This window comes from Malaclemys terrapin, chromosome 9 (genome assembly GCF_027887155.1).
Source record: "Malaclemys terrapin pileata isolate rMalTer1 chromosome 9, rMalTer1.hap1, whole genome shotgun sequence".
Lineage (NCBI taxonomy): Eukaryota > Metazoa > Chordata > Testudines > Emydidae > Malaclemys > Malaclemys terrapin.
Genome location: NC_071513.1, coordinates 79260573 through 79277176, shown reverse-complemented (window position 1 = coordinate 79277176; position 16604 = coordinate 79260573). Strand labels below are relative to the sequence as shown.

The 16604-nt window shown below is 40.2% G+C and overlaps 1 protein-coding gene across 1 annotated transcript in view; it reads right to left on the bottom strand.

The window, feature by feature from the left end:
• MED12L (mediator complex subunit 12L) overlaps positions 1–16604 on the bottom strand; it is a 312365-nt gene that overhangs the window by 230684 nt on the left and 65077 nt on the right. The window contains exons 11-12 of the mRNA XM_054039474.1: positions 6213–6344; positions 4632–4758 (exon numbers count right to left, since the gene is read on the bottom strand). Of these exons, the coding sequence (XP_053895449.1) occupies positions 4632–4758; positions 6213–6344 (259 nt within the window). The remainder of the gene's footprint in view (positions 1–4631; positions 4759–6212; positions 6345–16604) is intronic.

The following is a 16604-nucleotide window of genomic DNA, read 5'->3' as shown; positions in this document are numbered from 1 at the left end:
TGAAATTCTATCTGATGAGCTATGCACCAGTTCCATAGCTTCACAGCTTCGGTGCACAGAGGAGCGGGGACTTGTTCCTCCCTGCTTGTTGATGTAAAAAGTGCAGGAAATGTCCATCATGACACTTATTGATTTGTCCATGATGAGAGATAGGAAATGAAAGCAGGCATTCCTGAGAGCCCTGGGCACCAATAGATTGATGGATAACTCAGAAAACCAATCTCCACATCTGCCCTGAGTTGTAAAAGCATTGAGATGAGTTCCCCATCCTAACAGTGATGCATCTGTTGTTAAAGTTAGCAATGGAGTTGGGCACCAGAATAGAATGCCTACCAGACACGGAGTTGATCTTTCCACCAATCCAGGGAGTTCCTCACTTAAAGAGGAACCATCACCTGTCTATCCAAGATGTCTGACTGGAAAACAGGTTGTTCTCAGCCAACCTTGAAAGCTTTGGAGAGGTAGCTTTCTGTGATCAGTCTCAAAAGTACAAGCTGTCATGTGTCCCAAGAGCTGAAGATAGTTCTTTACAGTGGTCAGAGGATTCCCATGAATTGTCCGTAGCAAACCTAATAAGACTACGAATCTGACTGAGGGAAGGTAGGCTCTGGCTGTCAATGAGTCCAAAGTTGCCCCTATAAACTATGTCCTTTACAGGGGTTATTGTGGATTCTCTCACATTTGGCTGGAAAAGAGCAACAGTTGTTTGGATTGAAGAGAGCACTGCTTCATAAGAATGGTCCTTGAGTAGCCCGTTATGAAGATAGGGAAGACGAGGATTGCCTCTTGTCAGAGATCAGAAACCACTACCGCCAGAACCTTGGAAAAGACCCTCGGGGCAAAAGAGAGACAAAAGGGAAGCACTTTGTATTGGAAATGATCCTGGCCTATAGTGAATTATAGATATTTCCTGTGCAAAGAGTGTACCACTATATAGAAATATGATCTTGTCGGTCAAGGGCCAAAAACCAATCCCCCTTCTCCAGTGAATCAATTATAACTTTCAGAGTCACCATCCTGGATTTTTGAGGCTTTATAAACTTGTTTAGAAATCTTAGATCTAAGATCAGTCTCCACCCTCCAGCCTTCTTTGAAATATGGAAATACTTCTAGTAAAACTCCGAGTCCCTGTGAGAGGAGGGACCAGCTCTATTGCTCTTAATCAGAGGAGAAAGTTCATCTTCTGTCTTAATACAAGCTCACGAAAAGGCATCCCTGAAGAGGGACATGGAAGAAGAGTTGAAGGGATGGAGTGACATAAAATGGATGGTATAGCCTGATGTTATAACCTCTATAACTGACTTGTTTATAGTAATTCACCTCCACATGTTCTGGAAATAGGAAAGGCAGCCCCAAAAGGAGGGTGGTGGGCAAATAGGCACTGCTGTAAAACCAGTAACATGGGAGGATTCAACCCCTTGACTGGCCCATCAAAACTGCTGTTTAGAAGATGACTGGGTGGTCATGGAGGGCAGATGGGCAGCCCTCTTTGTCTGAAACTTATCTTTTCCTGAGGGGGCTCTATGGATCTATGGAATCTAGAAAACTGAGCAGGACACAATCTCTGGGTAGTTTGTGACCTACTAAACCTCCTCTTATTTGTAGGTGTATATATGTCCCGAGAACAAACTGGCTGTAGAGTCCTTCAGTGTATGCAAGGACTCGTCTATGGTCTCCAAGAAAAAGCCTACGACTGTCGAAGAGGAGGTCCTCACAGGTGTTCTGTACTTCTGTCAGAACCCCGAGAGCTGGAGCCTGGATGCCCTGCACATAACTACCGGTGTGGAGATGGATCCTGCATCTGCTGCCAATAGGCCCAAGGATGCTTGAAGAGTGGTCCTGGTTGTCCCTCCAAACGATGGACTGGAATTGTTCCCTATGTTCCTGTGGCAGGTGTTGCAATAACGACCATCAATCAATTTTGTGAAACTGTATTTGGCCATGACCAGCTGATAGTTTGTGATCCTGAAGTGCAGGTTTGTGGATGAACAGATCCAAATAGATCCAGTCTCTTTCAGTCCTTGTCATAACCTGGAGACGTGTTGCCTGGCCTGCTCATTCACTGCATCCGCTACTAGGAAGTTAGAAGAAATCACAGTCCCTAAGAGGAATACAATACTTTTTATCCACTTTTTTAAACTTTAGAGAAATAGTTGTAGGTGTTTGCCACACAGTCTTACCTTGTTGATGGGTAATGCCACCCTGGAGGGTGTTGCGGACCATAGAATATCTAACAGCTTGTGCTGTGAATCCCTAACCACTTCTAGTGGAATTTGAAGAGTGTCAACTACCCTCTTTATGAGGTCTTGAAATTACCAAAAATCATCAGCCATGAAAGGTGGTGGAGGCATAACCATTTCATCTGGAGATGAGGATGAAATGGGTGTTTGAGGGGTAGCCTCTTTATTCACCGTGGCATCCACCCTGTTCCTCACGTGTCTCTTCCTGCAGGGTGAACAGGTTGGGGAGGAGAGGACTTAACAACTCTAGTCTCCCTTTGAGATAGTACTTGTTGTCTGGAGAATTGCTGTTGGTAAGCAGCCCAGGGACCCCAGTACTTCCATTGGGGGGGTCCATATGGGAGTGGAGGTAGCATGCAGGGCTGGTTCCACCAACCTTGATGATAGTCGTGATCTTCCCTGCAACTGTCGAAGAATTGGGCCCTGACAGGATATGGATGGGGGGGACCCTGAACTGAAATAAAGGAGACTGACTGGAAGTCTCCTTCATTCTCCCCAAAAACATCCAATGTAGGAGCCCTAGGGTACAGTAGAAGTCTGGAGATCGAGGTGTTGGTACAGAAAGATGCTCAGTACCCATGAGAAGTGGGGATTCTGGCTCATCCATTATGGACAGGTCCTTCACATATCTAAACTCTTACGGAATCGGTACCGACACAGCAGCCAAGGGCATAGTAGCCGAAGCTGATGGTACCGCTGATGGCGGGCATAGTGATGTAGACGCCAATGGAGACTGGCACAGCTGCTTGCTCGTTAGCAAGGGTGCCAATGAATAAGTGCTAAAAAGCAGGACTGAGCTTGACGATAGCAGACCAGGACTCTTATGCTTGCCCTCCTCCCTGGTAGAGGGGACTGAAGCCCTGTCAGAGCCATATGTCTCCCTCGAACTCCATGGCTTTCCAGATCTTCCGGTACTGGAGGAGGAGTCCTTTGACTCCATGGTACCAAGCTGAATCTTCAGAGATTGTAGATCTTACAGGCAACCTAGACTTTTTTGGAGCAGGCTCCTTCAGATGAGAATTTGTACCCTGCTTTTGGGGAGTCCTCTCAGAAGCCTCCTATGACCTCCCCTTCTTAGGGAAGCCCTGCACCAAAGGGTAAGGGGAACTGGATCTGTCTGGAAACAGATGTACAGGGTGAGGACGATTCTGACCTGATTCAGAGGCTGGTTGAAGTGATCACTCCGTCACTAACAGTCGGAGCTTAATCCCCTTGTTCTTTCTTGCCCTTGAATTGAGAGCTAAACAGCAATTGTATTTCTGGGTGACATTGGGTTCCCCCAAACAATGGACACACTTAGAGTGGCCGTTGCTCACAGGTATAGCCTCTCAGCAGGAGCAACAGTGTTTGAAGCCTGGCAAGCCAGGCATGCCCTGCCAGGAAGACGAGGGGGGGAAATCCTCTCACTACTAAAAACTAACTAATTTTAACAAACAACTATAAAAAGAATACAAAATAGTCGAGGCACACTCAAGGCGGGCAAGCTAGAGTTCTGTCTCAGGCCAAGAAGGTAGAGAAAGAACTGGAGGCAGTTTGCCCACACATGCACATGTGGCCTCGGTGCCCGACAGGAGGAGCCCAGAAGAGCAGCCCTTAGTGACAGGAATCCAACATAACATCTAAAACAGATCTGTGTCCCTAAGAGTGTAAACACCTAAAAGTGTTTACTAAAGCCCTGGGTAGTCCTCACCAAAATTGGACCATTAGCACCTGAATGCAGATTTTATAACAAACTCATAACACAATTTCCTGTTGCTAAGGGAGTACATTGTTGAAGGACTGTACTATGTGTGTTTCTACAAAACATTTATAATCTCCTTCATGCAAAAAAGTGTCAGCAGTCCATGTGCTTGCCAGGCTTCTGAGTCAGGAGAAACTGTTATGAAACATCATAAAGGAGTTGCATTAGACTAAGAAATTTTTGATGGCTACTTAGCATGCCCACTAAAAAAAAAAAAGTGATTTTTCCCACTTGCTTGTAATCTGACCAATTTCCTTTTCAAGTTAAGCACTGAGAACTAATTATATACCAAACAAAAGTCAGCCATTTTGAATTTCTCACGAAATCAAAGATGGTTAGTCTTTTTACTTTATATTATGTATTATGCATGAAAAGTGTACTTTCCCCCCCATCATCATATTGCAATTAAAAACTAGATAAAAGGAGTTTTCTCAAGTTTTCCAAAAATTCACCTTTGGGCACAGAATGCCCGGGAAGATTTCAGCACAAAAACTCAACATTTTGGAAAATTATGAAAATGGGTGGAGAGGATCATAATGGAAACTGCAAATTAGCAGCACATGCTCTAACAAAGCAAAATAAATTCAGCAGCTGGACACAAGACCAATTGCTCTTGTCCTATTTTGGAACAGAGATGAATTAATACTTACATAATGAGGGAGCCTGTGTATCTAAAAACCTAAGTAGGACATTCTGAAAGACAGGAAGGCTGGATCCAGTAAGAGAAGCTGAAGAAATAGATTCTTTTTCATCCAGCACTTCTGACTCACCACATCTCTATACAGTGAAAAAAAATACCAATTAGCATATCATGCAACTCTAAATGTCACAGTGTTTCTCTTTCTCCTCGCAATGTAATATCCACCCAAATCCCAGAAATCCTACTGAAATAAAGCATTGTCCCACCTCTGTCTACCTTGGGTACTTCTAAAGTGCTTATTTAAGAGTTATATAATAATTATGGAAAAGGTATAGAATCACCACTTGTATAAAATGTTATAGTTAGAATATTTTAGTAAAATTCAAACAAACTTAATTTTCTGAATTGATTACACAAACAGGCTATAATTACAGCTTTAACAAAGGAAGTTAATTTTCTTCTTTTGCGGTCATTACCCATTACTGGTGTAATGGGTTCTCCCTTCCCCCCACTGCTTGGGCTGCAGAGCGGGTGGTAGCTTGAAGGAGCACAGGGCGTATGGAGAGTGAAAGTAAAAAATATGTTTGTGTGTATGGTGCTATCTGTGGCCAGTTCCGGTGGAAGAAGCACTTCTATAAGGAGTACTCTGGCTGCATTAAAAAGACTGTTGCATCTTAAAGCAATACAGTCTTGCCTTCTACTTTTGGATACCCCTCATGCTATACTTTGTTAGTAGGACCATCTATTGAAACAGCCTGTTTGACATGGCTTAAAAAACACAGTTTACACTCACTACCATTAAAAAGTCAATATTTACCAGTGGGTTACCACACCACAGGGTCTGAGGTACTCAATTATTAGATTAATAAATAACTGAAGTACCAATGGCATCTCCACTTGATCTCCAATGCAGAGAGGGTTTAATTTTATAAAGAAAAGAAGTTGTAGAGGGGCTAAAGAAATATTATGAGCCAAATGTCAACTGGTGTAAATTGGCTTAGATCCATTTATCTCAATAAAGATACACCTTTTACACCAGCCAAGGACATAGCCCTGTGGCTATGTGAAACATTTTTGCTGTTCTCCCAGATTCAATGAAAAAAACATAGGCAGTTTTATATAATGTATGGTTCTCTTTAAGACACATTATTTTGGTTCAGAATTGCCCACTTGGTTTTTAGAATTCTCCAGATTTTGTAGGCCATCAGAGCGCAATCTCTAGTATGCATAATTATGCACCTGTCAACACAGGTTAACACTCTAATTTCTTCAAGGGACAATAGATGGCAAACCTCCACACACAGTACTATATATAAACTCCTAATACACAAAAGTAAATCATGACAGGAAAAATAAATAGTAATGAAGCTAACTGAAGTTAGTTTAAGTTTTATTTTTATCAGAAGCTTCTTTATAATTCAAAGTTAAGATGCGATTCAAGAACCATAAATTGGTGGCATAACATCCAATTTCCCAAGTCTGATTCAACTGTTTAAAAATGCTGTATGTTGAATCAAGCTAATTTCTCCTCAAATGCTCATTTAAAGGGCATTGCTAACATATTATTCTAAAATGAGAAAGAACAACTTACTTCTGCCTCAATTTCTGCTTGCCTCTTCTCCAGGAGTTTTGCCACAGCCATCGCCCTGTGTTTGCCAGACCTTTTACAGCTCACAGCCCATTCACAAAGCAATGTTACCACAGCTTCATCGTTAGGGGCAACCTGTTCAATGGAGAAACAAAAATAGTCATTTCACTTGCACAGGAATAGCACTGCTTATTTATTTGCTGGCTAGAAACAGTATGGAACCAGGCTGCTGGTGGTGATGTACTTTGTAGTAGCACTTTGTTTTACCCACATGAAGCAATTTTTAGAAATTACTGATGTATGTGCATGCACATTTTATCTTGAAAAGGGATAAAGTGGGTATGGGAGGGCATAGGGGCAGCAGAAGGCAGAAGTGAGGGGCACAACAGAAGCATCAACAGATGTAGAGGGATATACAGGGGAAGAGGAGGGAGAGTGGTAACTAATGAACTAGGGATAAGTGAATCTGGGGCTGGGTGTAGCAGAGCACCCAATATTTCAAATTTTATACAAATTTCATGCCTGTCATATGCTGATTCAATGCATGTTTTATGTAATTTGTTCCTCAGCTTTGCGCCTCACCAAGGTAGACAGGTCTGGAGGAAACAGGTAGGTCTGTACTTTTCCCACCCCCTAGAAAAAAGAGTAACCCTGAGCGCCCTCACCCCCAGAAAGAGAAAGAGGGGAGAAGTCGCTCATCCCCATTCACTAAGAGGAGCATGCCAAGGGTCCCTCCTTGCTCAAATCATGAAGTATTGGAAACAGCCCTGTTTTCTTCTCTTCAGTATGTTAGGGGAAATAGAAGGCCCAGACTTTTCCTCCAGCTTCCCCATAGACCAGTGCTAGGTGGGAGGCCTCTTAAAGAAGGGATTGTTTGGGAACAGAGGATCACAGAACTTTAATGGGGAAAGGAGAGAGGGAAGAACCTTCACATGTTCAAACAAATATCTAAACTTAGTCAAACACTGACCTTTTGGAGAACCTGATAATTAAGATACTCATATTAAAATAAACTTCAAATCAATTGGAATACACACAGCAGCCCCCTGGCTTCTCTGAAAGATTCTATATAGAATTACTCTAAATGTTGGCAAGTACTTTTGAATAAAGACTACACTTTTCACAGAGACTCTGTAATACGTGTAAGCAAAAAGATCTGAAAATATTTTCATGCTTAATTGACATGGAGTTTTTTCCACCCTTCCCCCCCAAAAAGGGACTTCCCACACACATGTAAGCTTTGGTTTGGTTCATGGGATGTCCCATTTTTCTTTTGTCAGCAGAGTACAGCTAGCAAAAATCCTACTCAAACAGAGTTGGCAAAGGCACACAATAAAGAAACATAATAGAAATATATCACTAAGATGAGAAATTCTGATTTTAGCCATGTTTTAAAGGATAGACAGATTTAATCAAATTCATATCAGAGAAAGGTATTTTAAAATGTTGACAGGTTAAATATTGAGCCTGTATCCTCTGGGGATCAGATTCTGCCATCTTCTAGGAAGAAAGCTCGATGTACAGAACAATCTGATTTTAATATTTTCTAGGCATTAGCTCAGCAAGAAAAGTAATCCAGGTACTAGCAACAGGTTAATGAAGATTTCACAAGCTAAAAGAACTATAAGCATGAGGTTCTCTTGTTACATAGTGAGATATCAGCCATGGAAAGACACTTTGTTGGAACCACAAAGACGAACAAAGAAACAAAATACATGCTGCTTTTATGAAGATCACTATATTTCCTAAGCAAGCTAAAAACCTTATGTCATGACTTACACACTGTAAACTAAGAGTCAGACCTTAGCTATCTACTGTATGTGTATCAAAGTTTAATATTGAAGCCAACTTTATTTTGTTTGACTTCATGTTTATTGTGATTTTCTGGATCTTTTGTCCCATGCTAAATAAACTTTATGCTCAGTTCTATCTATTGTAACTGAAGCATGGACCAGTCATTTGGGACAAGAGCTGTTGGATGCTTCTGAGGAAAGGAGATTTCTTTTAGGACAGAAATCAGTCAGAAAGAGAAAAATAACGGCCTAGAAAACCTGTCAAAGCTACTGTGGAGTCCATGTCCATCACCATGCTGTGCTGTGATGAAGCTGGCGGAGGTGAGTTTGGGCAAAGGGAAAGTCCTAAAACCCAGAGTAGGTAAGGTGTGGTTACACCCATGTAATCTGTAGCCAGCTGATAAAACTGAATTGTCTCTACTAGAGTGGAGAGATGGGGTTAGCAAGCCACTGGTTATTTCCTGTTTATACAAATCCCCACACTGACCAGATGAGGTGGGTTAATTCAACTAAATGTGTTAAAAATTAATCTCAACTTTCCCAATATTAAAAAAATTTAAGACATTACAGGTAGGAGCCATTTGCATTTGTCCATATAATGTTTGGTCCGGACTAGTTATAAAAGTCTACATACTTTCTCTGTTTCTTTTGAGAGATTATTTCTCAGAATAAGAGCCTACTCTGTTAGGAAATGTCCGCAGATTACAGACTGTCAGCTGCTCCCACTCCCCACATTGGATCAGACTGTGGAGGTGGTGTTGGGTTTCTCTGCTCCCATGCCTGATACTGCCAACCCCTTCTTCCTCCCCCTTCCCATTCCTTCTCCTCTTTTGAATAGCATCTCACAAATATCCACAAAGCTACCTCACTATCCTCCTTCAAAACCCCTTTTAAACTCTTCTTTTCTGTAATTCCCACAAAAAAAATTGTAACAATGATTAGGCCACTGGCATGCTGAGACCACTGCCCATCATACTAACCCATGTTGTCTCATTTCCTTATGCTCCCCCATCTGTCTGTCGGTACCTATCTCTTGACTTGTCTCAGACTTAGACTGTAAACTGTATGGGGCAGGGACCATCTTTTTGTTGTATCTTTATTCAGTGCATAGCCCTATAGTAATACAAGTAAATAATAAAATGGGGTTTTCCTCTCCCACAGAAAGTTTTGCTTTTTGGCAAAAATTGAAATATATAAAGAAAATCTTGGACTGAAATCTGAAATATTTCTGTTTGGAAATGGCCCCATGGGAGTTATAGTTTGGGTGCCTCATGCTTCCCATAGAGAATAGCAACATGAGGCATTGAACCTATCACTCCCATAAGACACTGCAGCAGCATTTCTAAACAGAAAACAATTGTATTGATGAAAAACATTAAATTCTGTGGAAAGCAGAGACTTCATGAAAAATTTAGTCAAAAATCTAATTTTCCATTAAAAAAAAGACAGTGTGTAAACAAGAACACGTAGCAGGAACACAGCAGATCACCTTGCTCCTCTCTCCATAATAAATATGTTTGCTCAAAGAAATACCTCCAGACCCATAATTACTTGTGTTGCTCATCTCAGAATTATTTCCAGTTTATCAGCATCTTTTTATACTGAAGTACCCAGAAATGAATGAAATATATTAGCTACCAAATCTCCAGTGACAAATAAAGGAGGACATTGCTGATCTCTAATGTGACACCTCTGAGTATTGAACCACAAAACTACACTAGTTTCTCTTCAAAATAATTTTAAAAATCCACACTCCTCTCACAGCAAGCTCATACCCAATTTGCTCTATCACCCCATGAGATAGTAATAAAAAAAAAAAAAAAAGAAAAAACAACAATTTAGTAAATCTCTCCCATCAAATTGAATATCTTCATTTTTAAAATATTTTCCCCCTCAGATACTGCCTTGCGTTTAAATAGTTGCATCTTATTTTAGGTAATTCCTCCCCATATTTTTAACTTTTCTGCATCTATACAGTGTATACGTCTACTACTCGGTCTTCACTTAATGTTTGAAACACTCTGAATTTAGCATAATTTGCAAATTAAATAAATGAGCTCTTTATGTCTTCCTCTAGATTATTAATCAAGATTATGTTTGAAGAGTTTAAAAAGTAAAAGAGCTAACGTACATGAAACAGCCAGAAAATAAACACATTTTTCAGAAATATTAAAAGTTACAGACCCCCAAGCACTGAAGATTAACTGTTTCAGGATTAATATTTTTAAGAGGGATGATTATTTGCATAAAAGCCATTCACATACAAGAACTATGCTATGTTTCTTACTGAATGGCACATTTCCACATATTACGTTGGGCTCAAGCAGGGCAGGCCAGAAAAAGAGATTAAACAGTTTAAAACCATAGAAAAGATCAAGAGTAAAAAGAAGAATCTTGCAAACAAATGTAGGGTGGCAAATATTTCCTTTATCTTCCATAATCAAATGGAACAATCATAGAACCATAGGGTTAAAAGGGACCGCAAGGGTCAAAACACTCTTTCCCATGGCGAATGGAAACACTTATCTATAAATAATGATAAACCATATCTTCAAAACCTAGGCAGGAAATACCTATGATATTATAGTTTGAACTTTACACTGACCTGTTCCCCTTTCTGCAAGCAACAGAATACAAGTTTAAAAAATGGAAGGAAGTGGCTCTATAGCTCAACCAAGGGCAGTCTTAAATTGGAGAAAAGAAAAGTTTCTTAGATCATCAAATCCCTGTAGTTGCAGCATTGCTGTGTTTAGCACAACAGCACTCCTTCAGATTCCTAGCTGGAGTTCCCACCCCCCACCCATATAGATCATCTCAGTCTCATCAGTAAGCCGAAAGGATGGCTGCTCCTAGTACAAATGGATCAAGTGTCTCATTTTCAGCAACACTTACACCCACAACTCCCACCGAAGACCTTGATTTTTCAGAACCCTAAGGAAATGATAAAATGTAGAATCCAGTAGGAAGACTGCAGGTCATGAAGTGTTCTGTGAGCTCCAATATCAGTAGGGTCAATTACGCTCTTTGGACTAATCAAGGCATCTAGTGATTGGGTTTAGGGGAAACAGAAGGGAGGAGACACAGAAAGACAAGCTGACAAGAAAATAAACTGCAGAGAAATTAAGAAAAAGAGCACATCCTGAACAGGTCCCACCATGCCACTTCTGGAGGTGGAACCAGAGTGCAAACATCCCTAGATGCTTCTATCTTGGTCCAACCTGGGGCACATGTGAAATTTCAAGCACAAAAACACTGATAAATGAATTTAGGAAAAAATGTCCATAGAATTGCCCAAAAAACATTCACCAGATACTCCCAGCACAAATATAATGAAATTATTGTTCTTTACAAAAATTATATCTGCACATATAATATGCAAACATTTTCTTCCAAAGGTATCTGTGATGGTCAAAACCATCAGACATATTCATCTGTTATTCTCCTATATTTAAAAATAAAATGAAAAAGAATTAGCACCATGCAGCCAACCCACCTGTGATGCCACCAAGCTCAATGTGCTAGTATCTTGTTGGCTTAATTCAAGTCCTAGCAAAAGTCCACCCTAACCCAGCCTCAGGTTTATGATAAACATAGTATAATTAATGTTTCAACATACCATATCAAGGAAAGTTTATAAAATAAAGAGCAGGGCAAACATATAAACAGTTTTACTTGTGAAGTTATACGATTCTATTATGAACATTAATGTTATGATTAAATAAGCAGGAAGTTGATCACAAACACGATAAACACACACATGGGATCAATGATTATTACAGTTGGCCCTTGTCAAATGTCCAAATGTAAAAAAGTTATTTTCAGTTGTCCAAGTGGACAGTGATTCACACATGCAGACTACATATATATTACTATGAAGATGATAGAATAGATTTGGGGTTTCCCCTCCACTACATACAAAAACATAAATTACATTTAAGAGTGCATTAAATTTGTTTACTTAATGCAACAGGTCATCACTGGTTCCTTCCAGCCTGCATAATTAAACTTTCTAATAATAGTTCCCGGTACACATCAAAGCTCATCCTGAGATACATATCAGGAAAAATGGGAAATGTCAGTACCACACAACCTATTTTTCCTGAGTCTACTGAGACTATGAAGACAGATAAAGCAGGATTTGCAGTTTTCCAGTATCAGACACACAGCATCTCTGCTAAGTACTTGGTGAAATGTAATAATTTACACTATCACATTTCTACAGGCTCTATTAAGGAACCACAGCTTCAATTAAGTACTATACCAACTGGAACTAGGGGCAAAGGTTTATCGACTCAAATCCTCTCTCTTTCATAGTGATTTTTTTTTTTAAAACCCTCATTAGGAAAGCTTTTCTTCTTCTGCAGTCAGGGTTATCAAATAATAACCTGAAAATTCAGATTGGCTGCTAAATGAGAGGAGGCACTGTGATTAAAAACAAAATAACTTTCAAACCTTTTACTCTGACACTAATCGTGGAGGTAGATTTATAAAAAGAACTATGAGATTTATTATACACACACACAAAACACACAAAAGAACACACCTAGCTAATATATATGCCAGTAACATTAATTACATATCTTATTTGACTAAAGCTTGTATAATTAACTTTGGTTAGGAAATAGCCCCGAAAAAGAGATCAAACAAAAACAAAAACAGAGCCAGCTGACCCTGTAATCTGAAAGCTAAAATTTCTTTATGAATTGACTCAAGAACAGCTGTGGCTTCTTGCATTTGAATGATACAGTATTTACACAGGTCCAATTTAAAATTCTGCTAGAAGTATACTCTGTATACTTTGCAATAAATTAAAAATCATGCATTTACGCTACTGAGGACAGCACTGAGGTTGACAAAAGCAGCAGTAGATTAAATTAAATCTTTTCCAGTTTCATCCTGTATTTAAACAGATTTTATACTAAAATTGTCTGAATATTTTAAAGAGACAATCATTTCTCTTCTTACTGAAGACTTTCAAAAAGTTCTTTATTCATTTATTTTTCAAGCATTAATAAACTAGAAAAATAGCTCTGTGAAATTGAAAAAGGGAAGACATCTGGTTCTGTTTCTAAGTGTGTCGTTTACTTGTTAATATTGTACAACTGCCAGTCCAAATATAAAAATAAATGTTGATTATATGCCTACAAAATAAAATTAATGTAAATTTTTAGAAAAGTAAGGTGCCAAGAAAAAAAAAAGGGAGCACTAGTTGGTTGCAGTTGATTAAACTCAAAAACCATGGCACTGATTCTACAGCTTCATACTTTTCACTAGCACAGTAAATAGGTTTATTCAAAAGACAATCTCTGTTGAACAAAAAGACAAGGCTGCAATTACTTGAAAAACATTAAAATGTTTACCCACCTCAAAATTCAAAGTGCCTACAAACAATGAACTCTTTATAAAATTTACATACATGAAGAGCCGTATAAAATAGTTGAATTTCTTAGGCTCTTATCCTGCAGACGGATGTATATTCTTCACTTTATCAGTTGTATCATTGACATCCATGAGACTACTCACAGTGCGCAAAAGTATGCGTGTTAAGAGCACAACACCAAAACTCTTTATTTTATCAATTTAAAGTGATGAATAAGTTGAGTGCAAAAATACAGCATTTTTTAAATATCAAGTGCACAACATAATGAACAAATTGTCTATATGATAAATAAGCCTATGACAGTGAAAAGCATAGCATACCAATTCTCATATATATATATATATAGTTTACTTTTCTTGTGCATAAGGGAGCGTGTCACATCTCATAAAAGCTGTAGCTCTGGACTTCCTGCTTTCTGATGCTGTGAATTTTTATTTACATTGTAATTTAGTTAAACATTCAAGTACATCTCCTAAAGGCAATCAGACTCTGAATTCATCTCATCTCCTCTGGGTCTCATCTGAGAATCCTTTGTTCCTGTAAGGGCCTAGGAACTAGAAATTGAGTCTGCAGAGACTGGGATGGTTGATATTCCAACAGTGGCACCCAGAAGACCATGCAAATGCACAGCCAGGGAGCACTATGAAAGAAGATGCTGTAGGAAGTGTTGCCCAAGACACCCAGAGTGATGGTACCCTGCAACCCTCGGATTGGCCAAGCACCCCATTTAACCCCAAGAAGTTGTATGGGTAGCCGCACAGACTTTGGCCTGCTGCAACACCAGACTTTGCTTGATCTCTTGTCTCCGACTCCAACCTGACTCTGACCCTGATTTTTAGCTCTCAATTTATATACTGCATGCTGGAAATTTATTTCTGACAGAGTTCATAATTGTATTGTTTTTGTTCGAAAGCACTTAGAACACAGTAATATAGTGTACATAGTGTATGTATTTATGACATCATGACAGCCACCACCAAATGGAAGAAAGTTATGAAAGGAAGATGGGAGAGCCTTTACTAACTATACCAAGATACTCTAGGACTGAAGACAAGCCTTGGATTAGAGGTACATGCTACATTGTATTACACATTTGCTTTAAAAAAATCGAACTAGACTCAACAAAAAAATTATTTATGAAGAATATTGTCCTTTTAAAACTTTTCTAATAATAGAAATTCTTTGCTCAGTTTGTTTTTTAAAAAAACTGTTCATGTTATTAATGTCACAGGGCAGACTTTGCCTCACAAAAGTGATTTTGCGCATTACAGTCCCTTAGACATGAAGGAATTTCATGCTGGACTTCTGAAGCAGAGAAGAAAAATAGACAAGTTTCAAATAAACAGTAATTCAGCAAGTACTGACTGACTTATTAAACTTTATAATCTTGCTCAGAATTTATCCCTGCTTTTCAATTGCTTGTTGAATGACGCTGGAAAAGGTACAGAGAAGAGCAATAAAAATTATTTGGGGTAAAGAACAGCTTTCAGACGAGGGGAGATTAAAAGACTGGCGCTGTTCTGGCTTAGAGAAGAGACAATCAAGGAGGGATATGAGAGAGGTCTAGAAAATCATGAATGATATGGATAAAGTGAATAGGGGATTGTTATTCAACCCTTCACTTAACACAAGAACTTGGGGGTCACCCGATGAAATTATTCGGCAGCCAGGGGTGAAAGTGAGCCAGTACAGGCCAGTACGGCATATCGGTAAGAAGCAGGTACCAGCCCCTATGCAGCCCACATTAAAGCACTGCTGCAGCAGCGCTTTAACGTCCCTTTTGCCTCCCGTGGGCGGCCCTGCTGTTAGGGTCCGTACTGGCAGGGCCACTGACGGGGAAGGGACAGCAACATTAAAGCGCTGCTGCGGCAAAGGACTGTCCTTAAAGCGCTACCGTGGCAGGGCTTTACGGTCGTTGTCCCCCTCTGGCCACCAATGCGGGCAGGCAAGAGGAGCAGCTGCCCCTGGGCTGTCGATTTAAAAGGGACCGGGGCTCTGGCTGGCACTGCCAGTACTGTGGCAGCAGTGACCGGAGCCCCAGGCCCTTTAAACCGCTGCTGGAGCCCCAGGCAGCATGGGCCAGGGAGCATGGATGGGCTGGCTGGGGTATGCTGACCCCAAGCCCCGCCCCTTCTGCTCATGGCCCCCCCCCTTCACGGGGGGCTGGAGCCGGCCCCCGTACAGGTAAGTCTAAAGAGTTACTTTCACCCATCAGCAGCTGATTTCAAACAAACATAAGGAAGTACTTTTCACACAACACACAGTCAGCCTATGGAACTCATTGTCAGGGGATGTTGTGAAAGCCAAAAGTATAACTGGATTCAAAAAGAATTAGATAAGTTCATGGAAGATGGGTCCAGCAATGGGTTATTAGGCAAGATGGTCAGGGAGGTAACTCCATGCTCCAGGTGTCCCTAATCCTCCAACTGCCAGAAGCTGGGACTAGGTGACAGGGTGTGGGGATCACTCAAAATTGCCCTGTTCTGTTCATTCCTTCTCAGACATCTGGCCCTGGCCACTGTCAGAGATAGGAAACTGGGCTAGATGAACCATTGGTCTGACCCAGTATGACTGGTCTTATGTAGGATCCAATCCTGCTAACACATACACACATGCTTTACTTTGTACATGTAAGAAGTCCCACTGTAGTCAAAAGGACTGTCTGTGTGTCCCAAAGTGCTTACAGGATTAGGGACTGACACAGTAACCTCTAAAATAGACTACCGGTTCAGCTGTCAGCTCACTGAATTGAAGGAACAGAGTCAGATCAAATTTGACCTTTAGATATTGTATATTGTATAGATATTGTACCCCGATATAACGCTGTCCTCGGGAGCCAAAAAGTCTTACCGCATTATAGGTGAAACCACGTTATATCAAACTTGCTTTGATCCTCGGGAGTGCGCAGCCCCCTCCCCCCCGGAGCGCTGCTTTACCGCGTTATATCCGAATTCGTGTTATATCGGGTCGCGTTATATCGGGGTAGAGGTGTACGAGAGTCTATAAAATCTAAAACAAATGTTTCTATAATTTTTCTTGTTGGCAGTGGAAAGATGTTTTTAAAAGAAAAATAAGTATTATCGTGCTGTGTTTGTAATAAACACTGAAGCAGTTACTAGCTGAAGAGAATGTGATAGCAAAATTGACTATAAGCAAAAGTTAATGACCAGGCTATTTTCACTGTGCAAAATACATAGAATGCTAATAAAAATCTCAAAAATA